Below are 25,795 nucleotides of genomic sequence, written 5' to 3'. Positions count from 1 at the left end.
GTCTGTCTTCTATTGAAAACTCTTCCAGAAAATCATTGTTGCATGATGTTAAAGCCCAGACTTCTAAAGTCCAAAAAGAATCCACATGATCATACTATCTCCCCACTTTGCTTCCTCTGTCCCCATTTTTGCTTCGCTGCAGTCATACTCACCTTCTTGCTGTTCCTCAATGTACTAAGCAGAAGTTGGCCTCAGGGGCCTTGGGTTTGATTGTGACTTTATCTAGAATGTTCTTTCCCTAGATATTTGCATGACTCATTCCCTTACTTCTTTTAGGTTTTTACCCAGATTTTACTTTTAAAGTTTCTACTTCTTTGGCTACATTATTAAAATTCCCCCATGTCTCTAACACTTTCTATCTTCCTTCCCTGATGTATTGTTTCTTTTTAACCCTTATTACTGTTTACATACAATATTTTACCTCCTTATCTTGGTTATTGCCTGACAAACCCTCTTCCCCCCCCCCCCCTGCCTTAGAGTATAGGCTTTAGGAGGACATGGATTTATGTCTACTTTGTCGATAACTGAAACCACAGGACCTGGAAGAGTGCTTGGTACAGAACAGGTACTGATAAACACGTGCTGGACAGATGAGTGATGGTGCTAGAGCTAGTGTATACCCTACTAGTCTATTTGGAATTTATGTTCTATTAACTTCTTATATTTTGGGAACACATGGGCTCGCTTGTTTAACCTTATAATAAGCTAAGTTGTAGCACAATTCTGTCAAATTTCCAAGTCATACTTTATTTTAAAATGTACTTTTCAGGTATCTGAGCTTCATAGCTAATATTGATGAAATATAGCCATTGTGTACATCTGGGGAGGATTACAAAGCAGTCATTGCTTTATAATCTAGCAGGCCATAATCTAGTGGGGGATACTAGGGCAATATAAATACATTTGTACTAGACAGTTATACACATTTCGACATTCTAAGTGCTGGATTATCTCTTTTCCTGAAATTTTCTTCACTCTCTAGTTTTCAAGGAAACTCCTATAAAATTCTATATCCCTGGGATGTTCAAACTGTGTTTGGCTAGCCCTTCTTGTTTTTCATGGACTTTTGAAGTAGAAGGAAGGGACAGTAAGGCAGCAAGGAATAATGAAAAGAGTGTATGACGGAGTCACTAGGCATAGGCATAAATTCTAGCTCCATCACTTTCTAAGTGATTGGCTAGCGTATGTATGTATGTATGTATGTATGTATGTGAGTATATTGACACACAATGTTACATTAGTTTTAAGTATACAATACAATGATTCAGTAACTTTATATGTTATGCTATGAGTGACCAGATAATTTTCAACTTATCAAACCCTCCACATCATTTGTAAAATAGAGATAACAAAATAATACTTATGTCTCAGGGTTGTCACAAGGATTCTTGCCACACACATGCCACATGCAGATACTCAGTGCATTTTGAAAATAATATCTTGGGGAGGACAGAATGTTTTTTATTGTTTGCAACCTGCAAGCCTTGTGTAATGTCTGTAAATATAAAGTGCCCAGGACATCCTCTTCTGGCTTTTCTTACATCACATGTTCTTACTTTCTCTCCTTACTTTCTGATTTGCCTTTGTTTCCTTAGCTGGCTTTTCCACAATCTGACGTCTCTGTGGGGCTTACTTCTCAGCTGCACCTTTTCTTTACTTATACTTGCTCTCCAGGTGACTATATTCATTGCAAAGATTTTATGTATTGGTTACCCTCAGTTTTTATGTCTAACCCCAAACACTCCTTTTGGTCCAGTCTTACATACCCACTTTCCTGTTTGTCACCTGTACGTAGGTGCTTTAAAAGCTTTAACGTGTTCAAAAGAAAATTACTATGCTTTTCTCTGCCTCCATCCATTTCTGTACCAGTAGATCCCATATCTTTTAATGGTACCAAAGTACACTAATTTTTAGACTCAAAACCTAACTTCTCTCTACCTTGTTATGCACATCCAGTCTATCAGTAAGTCCAGCTGTTTCTGCTTGCAAAATATATCTGATTGTGTCCACTTCTTTTCATATCTACTGTCCCCAGTAATAGCCAAGCCACTATAATTCCTTACTTAGATTATTTATGTCTTCTAATCAGATTTCTTCTGTACATTATCCAGAACAGCAAGTAGCTAGAACAACCTTTTCTAAGATTGAATTGTGCCATTCATTTGTTTACGTCTCCTCAATGCATTCTGTTGCACTTAACATCCAAATTCCTTGTAAGAGCCTACAGGATCCTACATGGTCTGGCCCTTTCTTATGTTTGCAGCCTCATCTTGTACCACTATTGCTCCCATTCTTTATGCTCTAGCCACACTTTTCACATGAATGACTTCTTTTCATTCTTTATTTTGTTGTTCTTTGCATTTACCAGGCTCCAGCTAAAGTCACCTTTTAGAGTACTGATCTGAAGCCCCATGAGTATAGGAATCATGTACAACCTGTTCTCTCTTGCGTATTTAATTTCCAGGACAGAATCATAGCATAGGCATGAGACATAAATATTTGTTAAATGAGTTAATGAACAAGTGTCTGGTGTATGATGGGTGTTCAATGAAAGATAATGATGGCAATTATCAATGTACATCATTGTGCTTCTTTGTTACATTAGTTTTTCCCACTCAATAGTAGATATATCTTGAATGAGTTAAATCATTAATTTAACTTATAGGGAGCTAAATAATAGGAAGGACTATTTCAGTGTTATATATTTACATATATATGTATATATGTATATATGTATATATGTAAATATGTTATGTCTCAATATATAGGTCTTATCTAAAATAATTTTAACAAATAAAATTCATGGGACTACTTTAGTTTCATCATTTTGATAGCCCACCTCTAGTCTTGCATATCACTTTGATGCTCTTATGTAATAAAAATGAGTCTCGTTTTGTTATTGGGTTTGTTCCTTAACATTGTGGATTTAGTAAAACACTGTAATTCCTTTTACCTAAGATTTTTTTTGTCTGCAGTAGAATTCATATGTTTATGAGAATAAGCATCGATCTCTAGGTCTTTGGTTTAAGCAAGTGAAGGGAATGCTTGAGAATATTCGGATAATTTCCCAAAAGAGAAAATGATATCAGTATTTATTCTGTGCTCCTTGTCTACAGTGCCAACTTCTATACCAAAACATATTTTTTGCCCTAAGTATTGCTAAGTACCTAGTTATTCTGGAACATCTAGTTATTTGATTTTTTAAAAATTTTAATGTTTAGCATTATGCAAGGGAACCTTTCTGTTTTGCCATAAGAAACGAGAGAGAGGGGGAGAGAGAAATCCTAAGCAGGCTCCACATTATCAGTGCAGAGCCCGATGCAAGGCTGAAATGCACAAACCACAAAATCACAACCTGAGCCAAAACTGAGAGTTAGAGACTCAACCCACTGAGCCACCCAGGTGCCCTAGGGAATTAGTTCAAAGCAAGTTGAGATCCTTGGCTGGCAGAGAGGACAACATACAAAATAAGTCTCTTATTCTTTCAATAATCCAGATCACTAATTTGTCAGTTCCCTTTTACAAACTATGCTAGAATTTGCTGTAGGCAACTTGGGACAAATTCTCTTTTTCCCAGGAGTTTAAACTGAAATAGATGACTACTTTCAAAGCTGTACTAAGTTTCTACTTGGAAGGATAATTCCAAACATGCATCCCTGCAACCCTTTGGGTCTTCATGATATGTAATTTTTTTTTTTCCTGGATCAGAGATAGAGGACTGATTACTGTGAATTTTATTACAGGACTCTGTAATTACTTTGAAGACTCTGGAGGACTGAGTAGGTTGCCAGAGAATTTTCTGTCCTCACCACCTAGCTACAGAATGCCCTTGGAAAATTAATAACAGAAAAGGTCATGTCCTGAATATATATATAGTCTTATTCAATATACAAGACATTTGCATAGTTGATATCTTATGTTGATTCCCATAAGGTATCCTGGTACATATGATGGGACTTTTCAGATGAGGAAACTCTGGTACTGAGAGGTTAAACAGTTTATTAATAATTCTTAATAGCAGAACTAGAATTTGAACTGAATATTATTTTTTCCACAAACTGGTACCCATTTCCCTATGTCTTTCTGCCTATTTAGGGAACATTTTACTCTGTAATACCCCAAGTCTCTCCCTCCTTTCCTATAGTTCATTTAGCGTGGAAATACCTACCTGACCTCATAATGTCTTTGTACTATATTATATGGAAACGAGACACAGTACTTATTTATTGGGGAGATTGTTCAACTTGCCTTACACTGCATTTGAAGAGGGACTATGTAGCTTTTCTTTAAAGTAACTTTATTTTTGCAATTTCATAGTTAATACATGCTTACTGCCCAAAATTAGTTTTTTTTAAACAAAAAATACAATCACCCAGAGATAACTAATGTTTATAATTTTGGAGTGCATATTCCCTGAAGTTTTCTGCTCGTGGCATAGTTTTGCTTTTAGGATGCTTTCTCTCATCTTCACATAAGAATATAGTTTGGCCTGCCATGCATAAGATTTGTTTTCGTGTACTCCAGAAGAACAAATGAAACAAACATTAATATAAGTGAAGTAGTATTAATATAAGTGAAGTGAAATAATATAAGTGTAGTGAAATCTCTATCAGATTGCTTCATCCAACCACAAAATTACAACAGATATAGACAAAGGAGAGTCTGAAATATTTTTAGATTCTTTTTTCAAAAAGATTATAATCTTAATCTATATCATCAAAGTCTACTAGTATAGACCATTAGAGCTTCTCAAAGTAGCTGCACTTACATTGTTAAATGCACATGCTATTTTTTTTCCAGGTTTTGAAGATCATGATCACATGGATGCATCTAACTAAATGGTACGTGGGGACATGGTGGTCCTTTAGAGAGCACATCTAAATTACTGGCTAATTCCTTGGTTTGCCACCCAACATAGGACATTGTTTGATTCTATCTATCAGAAGTCTCCTAAATTTTCCCCACCATGCTGTCTTTATTAGCTTGAACTCTTTTCCTAAAATGGTCCTTCTGTTGATCCTGTCAGTTCTACTTTTGAAAGAAGATGTCCGTGGGAGTGCACAGTCCAGTGAAAGGAGGGTGGTGGCTCACATGCCAGGTGACATCATTATTGGAGCTCTCTTTTCTGTTCACCATCAGCCCACGGTGGACAAAGTTCATGAGAGGAAGTGTGGGGCAGTTCGTGAACAGTATGGCATTCAGAGAGTGGAGGCCATGCTGCACACTCTGGAAAGGATCAACTCAGACCCCACACTCTTGCCCAACATCACACTGGGCTGTGAGATAAGGGATTCCTGCTGGCATTCGGCTGTGGCCCTAGAGCAGAGCATTGAGTTCATCAGGGACTCCCTCATTTCTTCAGAAGAAGAAGAAGGTTTGGTGCGCTGTGTGGATGGGTCTTCCTCTTCCTTCCGTTCCAAGAAGCCCATTGTAGGGGTCATTGGGCCTGGCTCCAGTTCTGTGGCCATTCAGGTCCAGAACTTGCTCCAGCTTTTCAACATACCTCAGATTGCTTACTCGGCAACAAGCATGGATCTGAGCGACAAGACTCTGTTCAAGTACTTCATGAGGGTTGTTCCTTCAGATGCCCAGCAGGCACGGGCCATGGTGGACATAGTGAAGAGGTACAATTGGACCTATGTGTCAGCTGTGCACACAGAAGGTAAGCATCCTTTACATTCATTGATGTATGTTTTATTACAGATCTCAGTTAAAAATTCAGGTTTTGGAAGACTAAAATATTCCTGATTATTTGGGATCTTTTTAGTTGCCCAGTTATAGCAGTAATATAAGAAGGGGATGAGTGACAGATGCCTACAGAAGCATAGATTTAAGCAAATATGAGTGTTTATGTGGCACAATTTGGTGAAATGGAAAACTTTTTTGGATTATGTATTCGTTATCTATACTTCTGCTATAATGATGCTAGAGACTTTTGAGTTTTCTAGATCTTCATTGAAAACCTCATAATTTTCACATTTAAAGTTGTTCCAACTGCTTATTGTGTTTGATAAGGAGAGGTACACATAAATTCAGGTAGGAGCTCAATGCAGCCAGGTACAGTCTGCTTTGAAATATAGTATTTCATATTCTGGTATACTGTGACAGAAAATTACCAAACAATTTAGTCTTACCACTATTTTTTCAATAGAGAGTATAGTTAACTCTGGAGTGATGATATGTATGAATTAATTTTATCCTTGTGTAGAATATACTCTTAAAGTATAAGTTTTAACAATTCAAAATCACTTTTCCTTTGAAATTTGTTGCTTCTTATGCTCAAAGCAAAATGAAAAAGCAAAATATGACTGAGGTTCTATAATAATAATAACATTAGCCCTTTTTATTGGTTATGGTACTTTGAAAATGTTTTCACATACATTACTTGTTAGTTAATGACCAAGGCTGTTTGGGATAGGTTTGGTTTGACTACAGAAGTTAAGTGACCCAATGTGAAACTCACTAGTTACACAACACTCTAGCACAACTTATTGCATATACTAAAGCAAGAAGGTACAGGATACTTTTTATAGTTCATTGAATCATCATGAGGATTAGTTAAGATTGAAGAATCTTGCAACAACATTATCAGTGTGGTCCAGAGAATCCAATCCTGTAAAATGTGGATTGAGTTACTGAACAGTTTATTAAATGACCAGAGTGAGCCTGCTTCAGAGGTTGGCAACCAATCACCAATCAGATGTAGCAAACTATTCATTATGAAGTAGCATAATACAGATTTCACTGTGTGCCCACTCAGTAGCAGTAGTCAGAGCTACACAAACATAAAATGGGCTTCTATACTGGACTGAGATATTTTTATGCCTCTGGAAATTTTTACGTGTAAATTTATTGTTTATTTATCGAGATATTGATATATGGAGATTTTGAGCAATGGATAGGTGATTGGACGAGGACACCTTGGAGTTTCTCCTAATGCTGAGATTTTTCAACATAAAACTATTTCATTTTATTCTCACAACAAGCCAGTGATACAGATGATCTTGATATTTTATTCCCATTTTAAAATACAAATGCTTTAAGAGTTTAAATGATCCATCCAACATATATCTAATAGTAATTTTAAGAGTAGGACTCATAGTTACTTGTAGTTTATGGTCCTATAATTGTTATTCCAATGGAATAACACCTGAGGATATATTTATACAACACGTATTTATTAAGCACAAATACATGTAAGGACTTCTGATAGTCCTGTAAAGGACAGCCCTATATTTTATATATCACTACCCTCAATGGGTATGCAATCTGGCAAAGGACATGAGGCATGCATTAATACTTATAGAACCATAATTCAGATAAGAAGAAGTTACAAATATGTCTCTAAAATAAACAGAAAAAAAATCAAGTTCCTCTCTGTGGTGATAAGGGCCATGGTGGAAATCTTCAAGAAGGAATTTGACAGTTGGGTTTTAACAGGAAGAGTACTGATAATTGGTGAAAATTAAGAAGGGTTGGATTTCTGGAAAAGGGCATGAGGAAATATGAGAAGGTGAGAAAGTAAAAAAATATTTACAAAACGCCAAGGATAAAGTTATGTTTTGGTTTGCCTGAAGTCATAAATTTCATTAGGGGCTTCCCTCCAGCTTCAGAAGAATAAACCTTGGTCTCTATGTAGGACATGCCAATTCAAGATTGTGTTCTAAGAGAAATTAATGATCATAACCATTGGCTGTTACTAATTTAAGCTTTCAACTTTTTTTAACCCAAATGTACGCTGATAGTGAGCTAATAAAATAAATTATGATTCATCCATCTAAGTATTATTACTTAGCTATTAAATTGAATGAGGGAGTCTATAGGTAATGAAATAATAATAATGAACTCCAAAATCATTTTAGGTGAAAAAGGCAAGGGGCAGTTTTGTGTAGTGGCATGTTATTTGTGTAAAATGGAGTTTGTATAAACCATTTGATTTTCAAAGAACTGCTCTCAGAGAAGAACAAAACTGGTAACAGTTGCTCCTTTTGAGGAGGAAATTGAAGAGTTAGGGGATCAGGTAGAATGTATAACTTGTGCATGCAAACATTTGAAGCTGTGTACTATAAGCATAAACTACCTATTGTGACATAAAAATTAAAAGAAAACATTCTATTTGTGGACAAAAAATAAGCCATTAAACATTCCATTGCCAAATTCAGGCAAATTTAATTATTTTTGCCAAAAATAGGTCAGTAGAAATGTTATTGCAAAACACTGGCAAAGTATTTGGATACCACAAGGATTCAGGAGAGAACAAACTTTGATACTGAACAAAGACTGGAAGAAATATTTTGGCTTATTTATTTATGTGGTTTAGTCAGAAAGTATTTATATTGTTTTGATCCCAAGCAACTTTGTGTATAATGAGGTTATGTAGGATTATCTCTTAAAATTTGTGAGTATAAGAGTGGTGTGGTAGGAAGTTTCATGAGGCAAAAAATCATATCCAGGATCAGAAAAGTGCTTGTGTAGTGAGATACACCTCTGTTGGGTACTGTGGAAACTCCCCAAGATGATTCCTGGTTTTCTGGGGCCTGGCCTTTCAGAAAGCCTTTCAGAAAATGTGGGATTTACCATGAAATGGTAATACTAGTTCTTCCTTTAGCCTCTTTTTGTCGCTGGATTGGGATAACTCTCTTTAGACCCAAATTGCTCAGCCCCAGTATCTCAAAACGCTTCCTATCCTCCTTTGACCAAATGATATTACTCTTTCTTGAAGAGTATTGAACTTTCTTTCTTTTTAAAAAATATTTATTTATTTTTGAGAGAGAGACACAGAGTGCAAGCAGGGTAGGGGCAGAGAGAGAGGGAAACACAGAATCCAAAGCAGGTTCCAGGCTCTGAACTGTCAGCACAGAGCCTGACATGGGGCTCAAACTTGTGAACGGTGAGAACATGACCTAAGCCGAAGTTGGCCACTTAACCAACTAAGCCACCCAGGCACCCCAGACTGTTGAATTTTCCAAATGCTTTCACATGAGGCATTGAAGTCTATGAAAGGATGCTGTCCCATTTAAATCCCCTATCCCCCATCCCCAAATTGCTCATTTACTTTATACTTAAGCATGGTAGTACTGTGTTACTCAGTCCTCTTGGCAGTGATCACAAGATGTTCCTTCAAGAAAGTGTTGCTGTCACAGAATTCCAGAAGAGAGCACAGGGAGATTTGGGTTTTAGCTTCAATGTTAATCACTTACACTTGCCATTTTCTTGATTTATGGTTTTTCTCTGGCTACAGAACTGAGTATTTACTGTGGCTTGTTGTACCATGCAGGCATTGTGCCTAGGCCTTCTAGGCCAACAGGTCAATAGTATGAAAGTAAAACAAGAAAAAATAATTAAGGCAGACCACACTAGCTCTTCAACTGTGTGTAGGAAAGGAACATGCAATGACTCTGAAGGAAAAATGTTAACTTCTTTCAAAGGTGTCAATCCAGTCAGCACACTCTCTGCTCTAAGAAGATTTAAGGGGTCCTTTGCTTCAGCACTCTTACAAACCTTGGTATATGTGCCCATTATGGCACAGGATCAATGGTGCTTGCCTGTTTGGAGGAGTGACAGACTGGCTGCTTTGATGACTTCCTTTGCTTTGTAATTTGATAGTTCCCTTCTACTCCTGTGTAGCACCCGCCATGTGATTCCTTTGCTTAATAGGATGTGGTGGAAGTGAGGACTTCCTTTCTACTCTGTCTTAGAACACTATCATCACCATGTGAAGGATGAGAGCACCCAGGTTTTCCAGATAAGGCCATCTTAGACCACTTAACCTCAACTATGTGAGAGCACTCAATGAAGATCAACACAGTTGCCTTTCTGACCCACAGTTAACTGCAGTCACACATACAGCCCAGATGAAACCATAAACATTACTCAGCTAACCGTAAATTTATGAGCAATAATGAATACCTTCAAGACAGTATAAGTAAACTCATCACCATGACTTTAACTGCCCCACTTCCCAATTGGATACTACTACAATGTTTACACTTCAAAATCAAAACAAAATAAATGCATTAACATGAGTTAATATTCTTTATATTTAAATGTGAAAACAATGTATTGTTCTACAAATGTGAAATAAATGCTGTGGGCCAGAAGGAAAATTTAGTCTTTCATTCATATTCCTGTAGCTAAAGACTTGATAATTCCCTTAAAGCCTTGATGCTTTAAATAATCAGACACTTACATACATTCCATTATTACATGCTTTCCCTGGATCTAGCCCAATTTCATTGATAAAAGCAATTACAGATTGAATTTTATGTACAAAGTCATGTATATTGTACTTTATGGATGCCTTATAGGATTTTTATACTTCACAGTTTTTGCCGACTTTAAATTCCACTATACATCCAACGGGCCTATCAGAGTTCCTAGCATATAATAGGTATTCACAGACTATTTGCTGAATGGATGAATTTGTGTTAGAATAGTACCTCACTATTTATGAATAGATAGCATGTAGAAAAATAGCAGGCACTTATAATTTTTCACAGTTTTGCTTCTTTTTAAAAATGAGGTGCCAAGATGCCTCCCTTGATTAATTGTAAAACGCTATTCACACTCTGCTCCTTTTTTGTTTGCACTGGTTCCTGAATTTATTATTTTTATCTAATGATATAGGAATGCTAATTTGTTCTAGCCAAAAAGCATGTCAGTGATGCTCTTGGGGAAAAATGTACGAATAAGTTGTACTGGTAAAATGACATCATTAAGAGCATTGTCTTTCAGGTTAACCTACGTATTGCAATGTTGTACCACTTTTAAGTTGTGATATGGTTTTCCATCAATTATTTTAACATGTGAAAACACTCAAGCTTTAGTTGAAAGATTTTCAAAGTGATTCATATTATATATGCTTAGTTTAACTTTTAAAAAATGGGACTACATTTTCCTGTTACATTATTTCTACTAATTGGGATTGTATCAAGACAACAATTTAGTATGAAAAGACAAGAAATGTCATTATGGGCCTTATTGGTATTTTTAAAAGGGGTTTCATTTTGTTTCTCCAGGGGTTGAATAATGTTGGGAGTTGAGATGGATTTTTGAGATGATCATGATAATAATTCAGACACAAACTATTGTTTAGCTTTGTAAAATGTTAACATTGGAGGTGTCTTAGGTGAGCAAGTAATTTAATACCTCTGTTACTGTGGGGAAAACAGACAATAAGGACAGGTAATTTGGCCTTACTGGTACATAATTAGTTACAGAGTTGGGTTTTGGAACTCAATATTACTGACCAGAATTCAGTTTCCACATCATTGTTAGGAATAATTACTCAAGTTCTTTCTTTTTATTTTTTTAATTTCCATTGTATTACTATTCCATTTTATTGCTGTATTCCCTTTTTCTTCTTCTGAATGATGCCAGTCTGCTATGTTTTTAATTTTTTTTTATGTTTATTTACTTTTGAGAGAGACAGAGACAGAGCATGAGCACGGGAGTGGGAGGGGTAGAGAGAGAGAGAGAGGCAAAGAATCTGAAGCAGGCTCCAGGCTCTGAGCTGTCAGCAGAGAGCCCAGTGCGGGGCTCAAACTCCCAAACTGTGAGATCATGACCTGAGCTGAAGTCGGATGCTTAACCGACTAAGCCACCCAGGTGCCCCTCAATCTGCTGTAAGTTTTAATGCCTATCTGAAGTCATAGTAGGTACTACAAATGAATTTATTAATGTAAAAGTTAGCTTTGAGAAATGGCATGATCTCTTTGCTCTTGAACAGTGAATTACAGGAAGTGCTTCTTTGCCTGAGTCACTTTGAAATATTTTCCTTTGCTTCACAAAAAATCTGGAAAAATTAGACCCCCATAAATCTTTGTGATTATGAAATGTTTGGGTAATTATATTGGTTACCCTGATACAATAATACATAAAAAAACAGAAGATGCAGAGACTTCTAGCTGGGTTCTTCATTAAATTAGATCACAGAACACTAATCTGGAAAATACAGTGGCAACTTTAATAGTAAATAAGTAATTTTTCATATTCATACATCACTGTCAGAAACTTCATTGTTAGTAATGAAAGAAATACAGGTGGCCCTGGGAAATGCTTCTCACCTTCCGTTCCAGATAGAATAGCATATGGACTATTAGTGGCTAGCCTCTGAGGGAGTTATTATTGCCTTGCTCAGGGGAAAAATAGAATCCATTGACATATTTGGCTGTGGCTTGGACAAGATCTTCCCTATTTATAGATTAGATCTGAAAAATTGGACTTTAGACCAGGTTTGACTCTGACTCACCTATAAAAGCCTCATGACAGAGATAGTATCCCTGTTTCCACCTTCTCAGGCACTATTACTGTCCATTCACTGATGAAAATACCAGAATTTCCCTCCCAAATACTCCATGCCCAGGATGATTAAGTTAGAAGGAACTTTATTTTCAGAGGTTATCACTGCACCGATCCCCCAACACACACAGACACAAATATCTGGGGGGATACGCAGTTCCAACTAATCAGATGCTTTCTTTAAGTAAGATCATCATCATCATCTCTCTCTCTCTCTCTCTCTCTCTCTCTCTCTCTCTCTCTCTCAGAGAGGGAAAGAGCATGCACTTGATGGGAGAGGGGCAGAGGGAGAGAGAGAGGGAATCCTAAGCAGGCTTCATGCTCAATGTAGAGCCTGATGCAGGGCTTAATCCCATGACCCTGGGATCATGACCTGAGCTAAAATCAAGTCAGACGCTCAACCAACTGAGCTACCCAGGCACCTCAAGGAAGATCATCTCTTAGTGTGTATGCCTGTTAGATATATTTAGCATTTCTCTATTTTGTGGATGTGAGCTGCACACATTGTGTGTTTTTTCTTTACCTTCCTTATTCCAGACCCTAAAGAGATAACATTATTTTCTGAGCTTTAGAGTTTGAATATTCAGAATGTTCATTCTATTTATTAGAGATAGTCACATGACACCATTCCTTAATCATTAGAACCTTATTAGCTTCTAGATTTATAAAGTTGACTCTGAGTAACAAAGGTTGCTACTGAGTGAGGAAAACTGTGGAATGGGAGGACATGGTATGAGGTGCTTCTATTCCAATTAACACAACTTCTGCACAGCAAACTCTACCCAGTACACATGAAGTAAGTACTTAAGAAAAAAACAAGGATAGAACTTCAGAAAAGTCTAAACAGAGCATCTTTTCCCTTTCCTCCTTTTCTCTGTTTTCTTTCTGCCTGTCTCATTTATCATATTTTCCTCATCTCTTGTAGTTGTTATACTTTGTAGGTTCAGTGAATCTGGTCAAGGGTAATAACATCATTATTTCCTTAATTTGAAAATGAATACATGAGAGCTAAAGATTACATTCATGCTATTTTGGAGGTGGGGAAAAATAAAATTAAAAGGACAAGTTTTCCTAAAAGAAGTGTCACTGACATCAGAGCTAAGAGTTTTTACTATGTGACTCTGAGAAAATCACTTCAGCTCCTTCTTTTATTTGTCCTAGGAAGAATGGCTAGAAAGTATGTTCTTGGAGGTACCTTCCAAGACTGATTTTCTGTGACTTGCTTTTTTGCTTCCACAGGCTACACCTGGGACGGGTTAAATGTTGGGCATCACATTTAAAATAAATGCAGCTAGGGCATGATCGGTTTAAAAGAGAATGGTCAAAATGGTTGTTAGACTTGAAACCATGCCTTCAGGGGCGCCTGGGTGGCTCAGTCAGTTGAGCATCTGACTTCGGCTCAGGTCATGATCTCACAGTCTGTGGGTTCGAGCCCCGCGTCAGGCTCTGTGCTGACAGCTCAGAGCCTGGAGCCTGTTTCCAATCCTGTGTCTCCATCTCTCTCTGCCCCTCCCCCAGTCTCACTTTGTCTCACTCTGTCTCTCAAAAATAAATAAATATAAAAAAAATTAAAAAAAAAAAAAGAAACCATGCCTTCAGAGAACAAATTTAGCACACACAAGATAAGACATGGCAGGGACATGACTGCTACCTTTAGTATTTGGAAAATTCAGGTGGAAAGGAACTGTACTCACTCTATGTGGCCAGGAGCATAACAAGGGAGCTAATTACTGAAATACCAGGGTAACAAATTACAGTTCAATTTAAAAAAAAGGTTATGTTTATTCATTGACACAACTGTTCACTGAAGAAATTGTGGGTTAGTTTTCTGTAAATTCTATGCACAGCCTGGAATGGATAATCACTTGGAGGGGCTGTGGAAAATGAACTGAAACCTTATTTCAGGGAAGGAAGGAGTTGGACTATTTGTCCTTTTTGATAACTCCCAATATTGACAATCAAATGCCATTTAATTGAGATTCTATTCTGTGATTGAAAACATGACTACATATACTGTGATATTTCATTAATTTGTTCACTTATTCCACAACACATTCTAAAAAGTCATCATTTCATAGATTAGAGAATAGGTATGGAAAGAAGTAATTTCCCCCTAATACTGCAGCTAGTTGGTGGCAAAGCAAGGCTTTGGAGCCAAGGACAATTCTTTTTAAGTGAACCCACACTTCCTCCCTTTATATTGGGGTAGTTGTGACTAAAGGAAGAGTGGAATGCACACTTATTGACTCTTTTTCCCTCCGTAGGAAACAAGACAACTCTTTGTTTTCCCACCGAGAAAATCTTTGAGCGTGTTTCTTGTGTCTTTTTATTCAGCTTTGAAAGTAACACCTTTCTTTGTTCCCATGGAAGTAATTAATTATAGTAAAAAGAAAATAAATTAAGGAGGATGCTTGTGGCAACAAGTTGACCTCACAGAAGAACTTTCTGTGAGTCTGATGATAAGTACAGACTGTATCTGGTTGTTTTTATTCACATTTCCATTGCAGACGCCACACTCTGTCCTTCAGATGCCAATTATAGGAGGAAGCAGGATGGTACACATTTTTTAAGAACAGGAGAACATATTGTTAAATGATGTAGCCTTATGTATGAAAGACCTCTTTGGAATTCATCAGAACTAGGAGTTATGAAATCTCATTTTGGCACATTTGCATATATTCCAGAAAGACTTCTCAACTTAACCAAATGTTGAGTTGAGATTTTTTGGCAAGAGGTGTGATCGTCAGCTTTGTTCATTTCAGGGGACTTTGAAATGAGTGATTATGCCCCAATGATGCATTTTATGTATCATGGAGACTTTCAAAAGAGAGAGATTGCCTAGTCAGTGTTTAGGTTTTTTTTTCAAAATGTACATCATAACCCATTGTAAAACCTGTTTGGTGGCTTGAGACAAGCAGTTAATGTAAAGGTGAATAAAATAGGATAGAGTAGAATATAAACATCAGAGTATTACATGAGAGCAAGGGTAGGTATTGCTTTGTACATTTTTATTTTAGTTGTATGTAACCATATGTGTCCTGTGGGCTACCATTTGAAATGTATTTCATACTATGTCTTACAGCTAAAAAAACCGTGAAAGCAATTTATTCTACTTTTCTTTTAACATCGTTAGTACATTTTTTGCTAGAGAAATGTAATATACATACTCAGGTTTATTCTTTTGTGACAGTATCATTTGGTTTGTCTCCCTGGTGCATGGGTTTTAAGTCTTATTATTAAAAAATAAGCAATAATCTAAGGCACCCATAGTGGGAAATGGCAAAGACTTTGAGAAAATATAAATAATTAATATGCTGTTGATACATGGCATAACCATCAACATAGGATAATGGTGAGGACACCTGCCCAGGAAGTTAGGGACAATTTCCTAGTCTGAGTTTTTATCACAGATCAGGACAAGCCTGGGAACATTTTATTGTTTTAATATCCCAATATAGCACATTAAAAAATAAATACAAATGACATTACAGTTTTGGTACTAAAAGTGTACATGTAACAAATTCATACATCTACCCCCAACACACACACACACACACACACACACACACACACAGAAAATACAACGCAGCAATATTCCTAAGATGGTTCTTTGTTACATAAAATAGATCATGGTACATATATATGTACATGTATACATATATGTACATGTACACGTATACATATACATGGTACATATAATATGGTGTGTAATAAGGCACAAGTTTAAACATATAAAGTGATAGCTTTATTTCAGTTTTTTTTCCTGAGTTTTCTAATGATTACATGTACAATCACATGCTATGTAGTTCAGTCTACATTTGAGGTCTTTTGAGAATATGAAGATGAAGCCAAATACCATTAGTAAGAAAAAGTGAGATAAGATAGGACAGAGCATTTTTAGAAGTAAAAGTAGTTTCACAAAATGGGTAAACAACATTGGGGTCATGACCTTAAATTCACAAAGTTTGTTGCAAAGACATCTCAGGAATCAGTTTCCTGATACTTTGCAGCCATTTTATTTAAGTAGTATGAACACAGACAGATTTGAGTGTAAATCCTGATTAATAAGTGTTCTTACATGTGGAGGCACTTTGGACTAAGTCATTTAATTTAGTTTTCTCATTATCAAATTGAGATAATTCCTTTCACATAATACTCGTGAAAAAATAAATATAAGGCATTTAGTGTCAACCTTAGCACACAGCAAGTGCTCAATAAATGTCTTCTAAATTAGTTTGCCAAGAAATTGCCTTGCCTTATTTGGAAATGAAGACAAGATCCATAACTAAATGTTTCACTTTGGCTTTACTTACTTAAATTGATTAGTGAATGAGGTGGAAAATTAGGAAAGTGACCAGTAAATGCAGTGAGTTAGACTTTTAACAATTTTCCTTTTGGAAGTTGGGTTTGCAATCGTATAATACAAGATAGCGTGCTTAGCTCTTTGGCACAATTATTACTATGTCCCACAATCTCACCTCTAATTGCTGAGAGATGTTATGGTGTAATAAAATGAGCAGTCTGGAAATCCAAGAGCTAGACTATTAAAATGGTTATCTTCAGTGTGTGTGTGTGTGTGTGTGTGTGTGTGTGCGTGTGCGCACGCGCGTGCATGTGTGTGTGTGTAGGGGTTGGAGGTATGGGAACAGAGGAGGTTGAAGATGGAAAGTCAGTGCAGTACCTTAAGTACTTCCGAATCATGCTTACTTTTATAGTAAGCATGAACATCTTTTGTAGTTAAAAAAAAGGCACAATGGATACATGATTTCTTTGTAAATTTCAAGTCAGACAGGCTCTTGCTCCTTAACTAGTCAGTAACTGTGACTTTGCTAATGAAAACTATATTGTTGCACACCGAGGCATGCATAGGCCTGAGTATAAAACCAAGGGGAAATAATATGGGCTTTAGGAAATAAAACAATTAATAGTTAGTTTGAAAACTAAACTAATTCTCTTTTGTAGATCATTGTAGCACAAATAATATGAATGGCAATAATAGTAACTATTATTTATCTAGCCTATACTGTTACTGTTATCAGAAATAATCAGTTTTTCATAATCTATGAATTGATACCAGATATAAAGTTTGGTGCTTTTATTAGCATATTATTAGTAATGCTATCTGAATGTCAGTCCTACCCATAGCTACAATGAAAATAGAACAGAGAATAAAAAGGATATGTCTTCCTTCATTTTTCTTAATGAATCTAAAAAGGGACATATTTTATATTTGCCAGTTTCTTCACAAACCTCCTTGATATTTCTTTGATTATGTAACCTTTTCTTCCAGTCATATATGTACTTTTCACCAGATTAGGGTTGGGATTTCAAGCCTTGAGTTTCCCTAATAAGAGTAGAGAGGCATTATCCTTTCAGAAATAGGTATTATTGCATTGCTATATGGTGAATTTTTATCCTTTAGAGAAGCTGGAGAAATATAAAAGTTATGTAAGACATATTAAAGTTTCATGTTAGTTTACTTTCAATTTCATGGAATTTGAAAAAATTGAATTACAAATGAAACTGGTAATTAATATGTGTTTTTTGAAGTAAATTGATAAAAGAGAGAAAAAATATATCAAGATGCTGAAAAAGTTAGCTATCTGGCTGTGTTATTCATTATCAAACTTAATTTGGTTATTTTCAATCCCTAAATCAGTCCACTCATCCCTTATCACATGAGTATAATTAGTTCTCATTTTTTTGTTCTGAGGAAATAAAACTTTATAAACAACCATTAATTTTCATTACACTTAATGTTAAAACTCTAGGCTTTATTAAAAATATATATATACTGAAGAATCAAGCTGGCAATATTAATTATATGGATTTATATGTATTTTTATTGATAATAAATCCTCACATAACTAATAAAATGCAAAAAAAATACAAGTTATTTGGGAGTTGGTGGTACTTTAATTTGTCACGTTGCTTAAAGTTATAAAAATAATTAAAAACTGGCAGCAACATTTTTGATTATTTGAGAAAAAATTTTGCACAAAATATACATTCTGGACAAAGTGCAATATATTTCAATGCAAGTATATACTGTATAAAAGCTCACCTAATGGAGCTCAAGATCTATGTGATGCCATGGTAAATGAACTAACCTAATCATTAATAAATTAGTATTATGGGAATATATTGTGTTAGACATTGTGGTGCACACTGTGGAAAAATACATGATGAAGTACTTGCCAGCACATAACTTTTCTTAGATGTACACTGTTCTGACCTCATATTAATGTAAAATTTACCCTCAGAGAAAGAATATGGTTATATGTAAGCAGAGATTTATAAAATGATACTTATGTGGCAAAGGATGAGCATATAAAGAAACTAGATTGAAGGAAGGAAGTCTTTTTAAGTATAATTTGGAAAATTATGGCAAGTTTAAAAATGTTTTTATAAGAATTTCTATTTACTGTCATCACTAATACCAGTGAGATAAGTAATCCTAGAAGCAGAATATTACACGATTAAGGTGAATAGGGCTGGAGATCTTCTGCCAGAAGTAAAAAAAAAAAAAAAAAAAAGGAAAGTAATGTGTTGTTATTTGTGGTTATTTTGTTTAGTACTGTGTGGTTCTTATATTTGCCTAATACTTAATATTCTGAGATTGAAGGAAACCATGTAGAGAATCATAGGTCACCTCGTTGTATCCTTTTGTTTATACAATTCCGTGTCCCTTGATCTAGGATGAAGTCGATAAGTATTATTCTATTCAAGATAGTCTAAGTTATGTACCATTAATATTTTTATATAAAATAATAATATTTTAATCTCCTTCACTAACATATATTGCAGACAACCTCAAACAATAAGCTATAAAATGCATAATCACTAGTAATTAAGACATTCTCTGGCTTGTTTAACAAAATTGAGGTCATTTCTTTTTATGAATTTAGATCTCTGGTAATTATCTCATAATATTGGACTCTGGGAAAACACGCACTTTTTTATTCCTTTTAATCATACTGTATTTTTCCTGATACAAATTTACATTCTTGAGTGAAATTATTCATAAACTCAAACCTAAACTCTGATTTTGATGTTTCTTTGCTTCTTTCTTGAAATTCTCAACCTTCTGTCTCTTCCTGAGTCTTAGTTCTGAATCTTAAACTTTATCATACTTTTCAAATTCTTTTGAGTAATCAGAATTGTTTTACTGAACTGGTTTCACTTACATAAATAGCACCATCCTTGAAGGAGGCAGTGAATTTTGTGACTGTAGAGAATAGTACTTTGGGTTTGTTTGGCAGGAATTTCTCTGCTAGCCTTAAGGCTTTTTACATGCCTTTGCTTTTACCTTCACTCTGTCAGTAGATAGCAAACCATATTGCATATGACTTTAAGGTTTAAAGAGGTTTAAGAGAGTTTAACACTTGTGCCATCCATAGGAAGAAAGAATATCATTGACAAATGTGATGAATAAAGGTAGGCTCTCAAAATTTTAATATACAGTATACGAAGGTGGCCATGATTAGACTTTCAGAATTGTACACAATTTCTAATCAAAAGGCAACTGAAATAGGTCTTAACCATTCCTGAAAAAGAGGCAAAACTCCTACTGAAGTGATTGAACTTGAGTATGGAAAACTACCTCTTATCCAATTAGAGTGCTGAAGAATTTGGTTTTGAGATCAGTGGAGAGAGCATTCATCATGGAATCGCTTTGGAGACTATGTTCGATTTCCCACTTTGGGATGACCTTGGGCAGTTCACTTAACCTTTCAGAATACACAGATCCTCATTTTTAAGATGGTAGCTGGTTATATCTGCACCCCCTGTACTAATCTTTTGTTAGAATGGTCATTTGAATAATCAGTTAATGCACTTTATAAATTTAAAGCTGCCTGATGTGTTAATTAATTAAATATTAAATGAGTACTCACTGTGTGCCAAGATCTATATGCTTGGGCTAGGCTTTTATAAAGTACTGAGTACAATAGTGTGAAAATCAGATCCTAATCAAAGACTTCATTAGTGATGTCTTCACCACAGTAAAACAGTGAGATTTTGACTGCCAGATATAGTTGGGGGCGGGGAAAGGAAGGTGAGCTCCTCCACATCATGTGCATGTCCATAGGTAACAGATGTTGATAAAGTGTCAGATCTGAAATACACATCAAAACCACAATGAGCTACCACCTCACACCTGTCAGAATGGCTAAAATTAACAACACAGGAAACAACAGGTGTTGGCAAGGATGAGAAGAAAGGGTAACTCTCTTACCCACTGTTGGTGGGAATGTGAACTGGTGCAGCCACTCTGGAAAACAGTATGGAGGTTCCTCAAAAAGTTAAAACTAGGACTACCCCACAACCCAGCAATTTTACTAGTAGGTATTTACTCAAAGGATACAAAAATACTGATTTGAAGGGGCACATGCACCCCAACGTTTATAGCAGTGCTATCAACAACAGCCAAATTGTGGAAAGAGCCCAAATGTCCATCAACTGATGAATGGATAAAGAAGATGCGGTATATATGTACAATGGAATATTAGTTGACAATCAAAAAGAATGAAATCTTGCCATTTGCAATGATGTGGATGGAGATAGAGTATTATGCTAAGTGAAATAAGTCAGTCAAAGAGAGACAAATACCATATGATTTCACTCATGTGGAAATCTAAGAAACAAAACAGGTGAACATAGGGGAAGGGAAAAAAGAGAGTAAACCGCAAGAGACTTTTAATTATAGAGAATAAATCAAAGTTTGATGGAGGGAGGTGGATGGGGGATGGGTTAAATGGGTGATGGGCATTAAAGATGGCACTTGTTGTGATGAGCACTTTGTGTTATATGTAAGTGATGAATCACTAAATTCTACACCTGAAGCCAATTTTACCATATATGTTAACTAACTAGAATTTAAGAAAAAACTTGAATTTAAAAAAAGGGAAAAAAAAATGAAATGACCTGGCAATTTTAGCAGTGGGAACACTGCAGAATTGAAAGAGCTCAGATACCGAATTCAGAGAAACCTGAAATCACATCCCAGCCCCATCACTATTTGCTGTGGATGTGAAGCCAGTTTCCTAAGCTTCAGTTACATCATTTCAGAAAAGGCATGGTTATCAATATTTTTGGTTCATTGGATAGTCATGATTATTGATTTAGTAAAATACCTAACACACAAAATACTAAAAAATCTCAGCTGCCTTTACTTATTGGGTTTTGTTTGTTTGTTTTTTGGCCTTCTTGTTTTATAAGAGAAACTCAGGCCTAGGAAATTTAAGCTACTTGTCTAAGGTCATGGAGCTCTTGGTGCCAGGACACTGATCGGAAAGTAAGCTTAATGTTCAGAGATTTTTTATTTTAAGAACACTCAGTTTCATAAGCAATTATATTTTTATTACTTGAAATACGTACTTATTTACTCCTGTTACTGAGTTTAAGGGCTTGGATGCAATGGTTAAATAGACTAGATTTTAAACTAATTACTTGACCTCTGTGAATCTCAGCCTCATCAATTATAAAGGATTGGTGAGTGCTGATGATAGAAGACAGTCACAGGGCTTTCACCATGTCCTGGTACTTTTCTGAGTACTTTGTATATATGTTAATTCATTTAATATTCATATCAATCCTATGAACTAGTACTATTATTATCTGTTTTATAGATGAGGAAACTAAGTCACAAAAAATGAGAATAATGTAGGTAGACCTACATTACATATTTGTTGTGCAAGTTAAATGAGCATTTAAAAATACATAAAACACTTGTTTATGATGTGCCAATTTTAGTAGGCAGGCAATAAGCATCATCAGTTAATACTAATTTGGATATTATAATTACCATTTTTTGGGGCTAGTCATTAGTTCAAATATAATACCTTGGATTACCTTTGCACTTCTATCATTCTGGTGTCTAAAAACAACTTAAATGATTATTTATTAAAAGAAAATAAAAAAGGCAAAAGTGATATATTAATAAACATGCATATTATTTCCAAATGCAAAAGTCATACATAGATATTATTTAACATTTGGAAAAGAAAAAAGTGCAGAAAGAATTTTAAAAATCATTAACATTCCAACAGAAATAAAAATATTTTGATGTCTTATTTTTTATTATGTAAAATTTTATTTTAAATGTTTATTTGTTTTTGAGACACAGTGAGCACTTGAGAGTGGGGGGCGCAGAGAGAGAAGGGAACAGAGGATCCAAAGCAGGCTCTGCACTGACAGCAGATAGCCTGATGTGGGGCTCAAACTCATGAACCATGATATGACCTGAGCCAAAGTCGGACACTTAACTGACTGAGTCACCCAGGCACCCCTCTCATATACAGCTTTAAAAAGTAATTGTGGGGCACCTGGGTGGCTCAGTCGATTAAGCGTCCAACTTCGGCTCAGGTCATGATCTCACAGTTTGTGGGTTCAAGCCCCGCATCGGGCTCTGTGCTGACAGCTCAGAGCCTGGAGCCTGCTTTGGATTCTGTGTCTCCCTCTCTCTCTGTTCCTCCCCCACTCATGCTCTGTCTCTCTCTCTCTCTCCTTCAAAAATAAATAGAAACATTAAAAAATTAAAAAAAATAAAAACTAATTGTAATCAATTTAAGAACTATCCATAATTTTGTATGTCTTTTTTGTTTTTTGTGTTTTTTGTTAACATTGTAGAGAGAATTTTCCTATATTGTTCATACTCTTTATGAACATTGTTCTCTATAAATATATAATTTTTTTCCACAATATTACATATTTGGAGATCCTTAGGCTGTTTCAATTTTTCAGAATTCTAAAAATCATATAAATGAGCTTATTTTATCTGGTATTTACCTCTGTATTTATTTATTTTTTAATTGACAAGACAAAATACAAGCAAACAATATTAAATTCATGTACAGCTTGAAGGGTATGAACATTTTTAAGGCTCTTAAAATTTATAACAGCAAGATTTTAAGTTATTTCAACAAATAATTTTTGGCATAAAAAGTTCAGGTAAATAGAAATATATTTGTCTAATGAATAGCTTGCTTAAGAAGCAAACATTATATTTTCTCCCTCCATGGATCACCCAATCGAAGGTGCTTTCAAAATAAAGTTTGGGTATTATGAAATAGAATTTTGAAGGTTTATAATCATAGAGAGTGTTCATTCATCAAGCATGAGGTGGTTATTAAAAGTTTGTTAGAACTCATCTCTAGGATAAATCATCCTTTAATCTTCCTTTGTAAGCTTTGCTCTTCATCATACACGTGAATTATATTGCAGCTTTTGTGATAATTCCTTTAAAAAACAGCTTTATTGATATATAATTGATATACAAACCCTGGTATGTATTTGATGTTTACAATTGGATAAGTTTGCACATATGTATACACCATTGAGACCATCTTTTAAATACATCTGCACTGAGTGACCTTGTCCTTCCTAAACCACATTTTATCCATCTCTGAAGCCGTGTTTGTCCATCTTCCTCCATGGGCTATTTAATCAAACACACGTGTGTCATTCTTATCTATTTTCTCTCCTAAACTTTACAGTGTTTGTCCACATTATTAGAACACTTGCAGTTTGGTTTCTATATCCTATGGTCTTAATGAGAAATGGCAGGGCATAATTGTGTGCTCTTATGCACACAATTTGGAGTCAAATAAACTGGATCTGAGATTCTCACATTTATACTAACTTGGGAAAATCACATAACCCATCTTAAGCACTTAGTTTAGACATTTTAAAAAAGTCGTTCTTTCTTTTTAATTTTAATTCTAGTATAGTTAACATAAAATGTTTTATTAGTTTCAGGTGGGCAGTATAGTGATTCAACAATTCTATACATTGCTCAGTGCTCATCGTGATAACTGTACTCTTAATCCTCGTCACCCATTTCACCCACCCCCCCACCTACCTCCCCTCTGATAACTACCAGTTTGTTCTCTATAGTTAAGAATTTGGGGTTTTTGTTTGTCCCTTTTTTACTTTGTTTGTTTGTTTTATTTCTTAAATTCCACATATGAGTGAAATCATATGATATTTGTCATTCTCTGATTGACTCATTTCACCTAGCATTATACTCTCTAGCTCCACCCATGTTGTTGCACATGGAAAGATTTCATTCATTTTTATGGGTCAGTAGTATTCCATTGTATATACCACTTCTTTATCCACTCATCAGTTGTTGGACAGTTGGGCTTTTCCATAATTTGGCTATTGGAAATAATGCTGCATTAAACATAAGTGAGGATATATCTTTTTGAGTTAGTGTTTTCATATTTTTTTGTGTAAATACCTAGTAGTGGAATTACTGAATCATATGATAATTCTATTTTTAACTTTTTGAGGAACCTTCATACTGTTTTCCACAGTGGTTGCACCAGTTCGCATTCCCACCAACAGTGCATTGCATGAGGGTTCCTTGTTTTCCATTTCCTCACCAGCGCCTGTTGTTTCTTGTATTTTGATTTTAGCTATTCTAACAGGTGTGAGGTGATATCTCATTGTTTTGATTTGCATTCCTTTGATACTCAGTGATGTTGAGCATCATTTCATGTGTCTGTGGACCATTGGGATGTCTTCTTTGGAGGAATGTCTATTCATGTCTTCTGCCCATTTTTTCATTGGATTATTTGGGTTCTGGGGATGTTGAGTTATATAAACTCATATATATTTGGATATTAACCCGTTATCAGATATTTCATTTTCAGATGTCTTCTCCCATTCCAAAAATTGCCTTTGAGTTTTGTTGACTGTTTCCTTTGCTGTGGAGACTTTCTATTTTGATGAAGTCCAAATAGTTTGTTTTTGCTTTTGTTTCCTTGCCTCTGGAGACATATCTAGAAAGAAGTTGCTGTGGCCAGTGTCTAAGAAGTTACTGCCTGTGCTCTCCTTTAGGATATTTAATGGTTTCAGGTTTCATATTTAGGTCTTTAATCCATTTTGAATTTGTTTTTGTGTACGGTGTATGAAAGTGGTCTGGTTTCATTCTTTTGCATGTTGCTGTTCAGTTTTCCCAACATCATTTGTTGAAGAGACTGTCTTTTTTCCATTGGATATTCTTTCCTTTCTTGTTGAAGATTCATTGACCACATAGTTGTGGGTTCCTTTCTGGGTTTTCTTTTCTGTTCTATTGATCTATGTGTCAATTTTTGTGCTACTACCATACTGTTTTGATAACTACAGCTTTGCAATATAACTCGAAGTTTGGAATTGTGATCCCTTCAGCTTTCCTCTTCTTTTTCAATGTTGGTTTGGCTGTTTGAGGTTTTTCATGGTTTCATACAAATTTTAGGATTGTTTGTTCTAGCTCTGTGAAAAATGGTGGTGGTATTTTGATAGGGGTTGTATTAAATGTGTAGGTTGCTTAGGCAGTATAAACATTTTCACAATATCTGTTCTTCTAATCCATGGGCATGGAAGGTTTTTCCATTCCTTTGTATCATCTTCAGTTTCTTTCATAGTGTTCAGAGTACAGGTCTTTCACCTCTTTGGTTAGATTTGTTCCTGGGTATCTTATTGTTTTTGATGCAGTTGTAAATGGGATTGA

The 25,795-nt window shown here is 35.4% G+C and overlaps 1 protein-coding gene across 8 annotated transcripts in view; it reads left to right on the top strand.

Annotated features, from left to right (window-relative positions):
* The first annotated feature begins 5,001 nt into the window (after positions 1 to 5,001).
* The window catches only part of GRM5 (glutamate metabotropic receptor 5), a 525,626-nt gene continuing 504,832 nt past the window's right edge, over positions 5,002 to 25,795 (top strand). For all 8 annotated transcript variants that reach the window (XM_049653231.1, XM_049653248.1, XM_049653240.1 and 5 more), the window contains exon 1: positions 5,002 to 5,662. In XM_049653231.1, the coding sequence (XP_049509188.1) occupies positions 5,002 to 5,662 (661 nt within the window). The remainder of the gene's footprint in view (positions 5,663 to 25,795) is intronic.

The sequence above is a fragment of the Panthera uncia genome, chromosome D1, assembly GCF_023721935.1.
Source record: "Panthera uncia isolate 11264 chromosome D1, Puncia_PCG_1.0, whole genome shotgun sequence".
Taxonomy (NCBI): Eukaryota; Metazoa; Chordata; class Mammalia; order Carnivora; family Felidae; genus Panthera; species Panthera uncia.
This window is presented reverse-complemented; position numbering and strand designations above follow the sequence as displayed.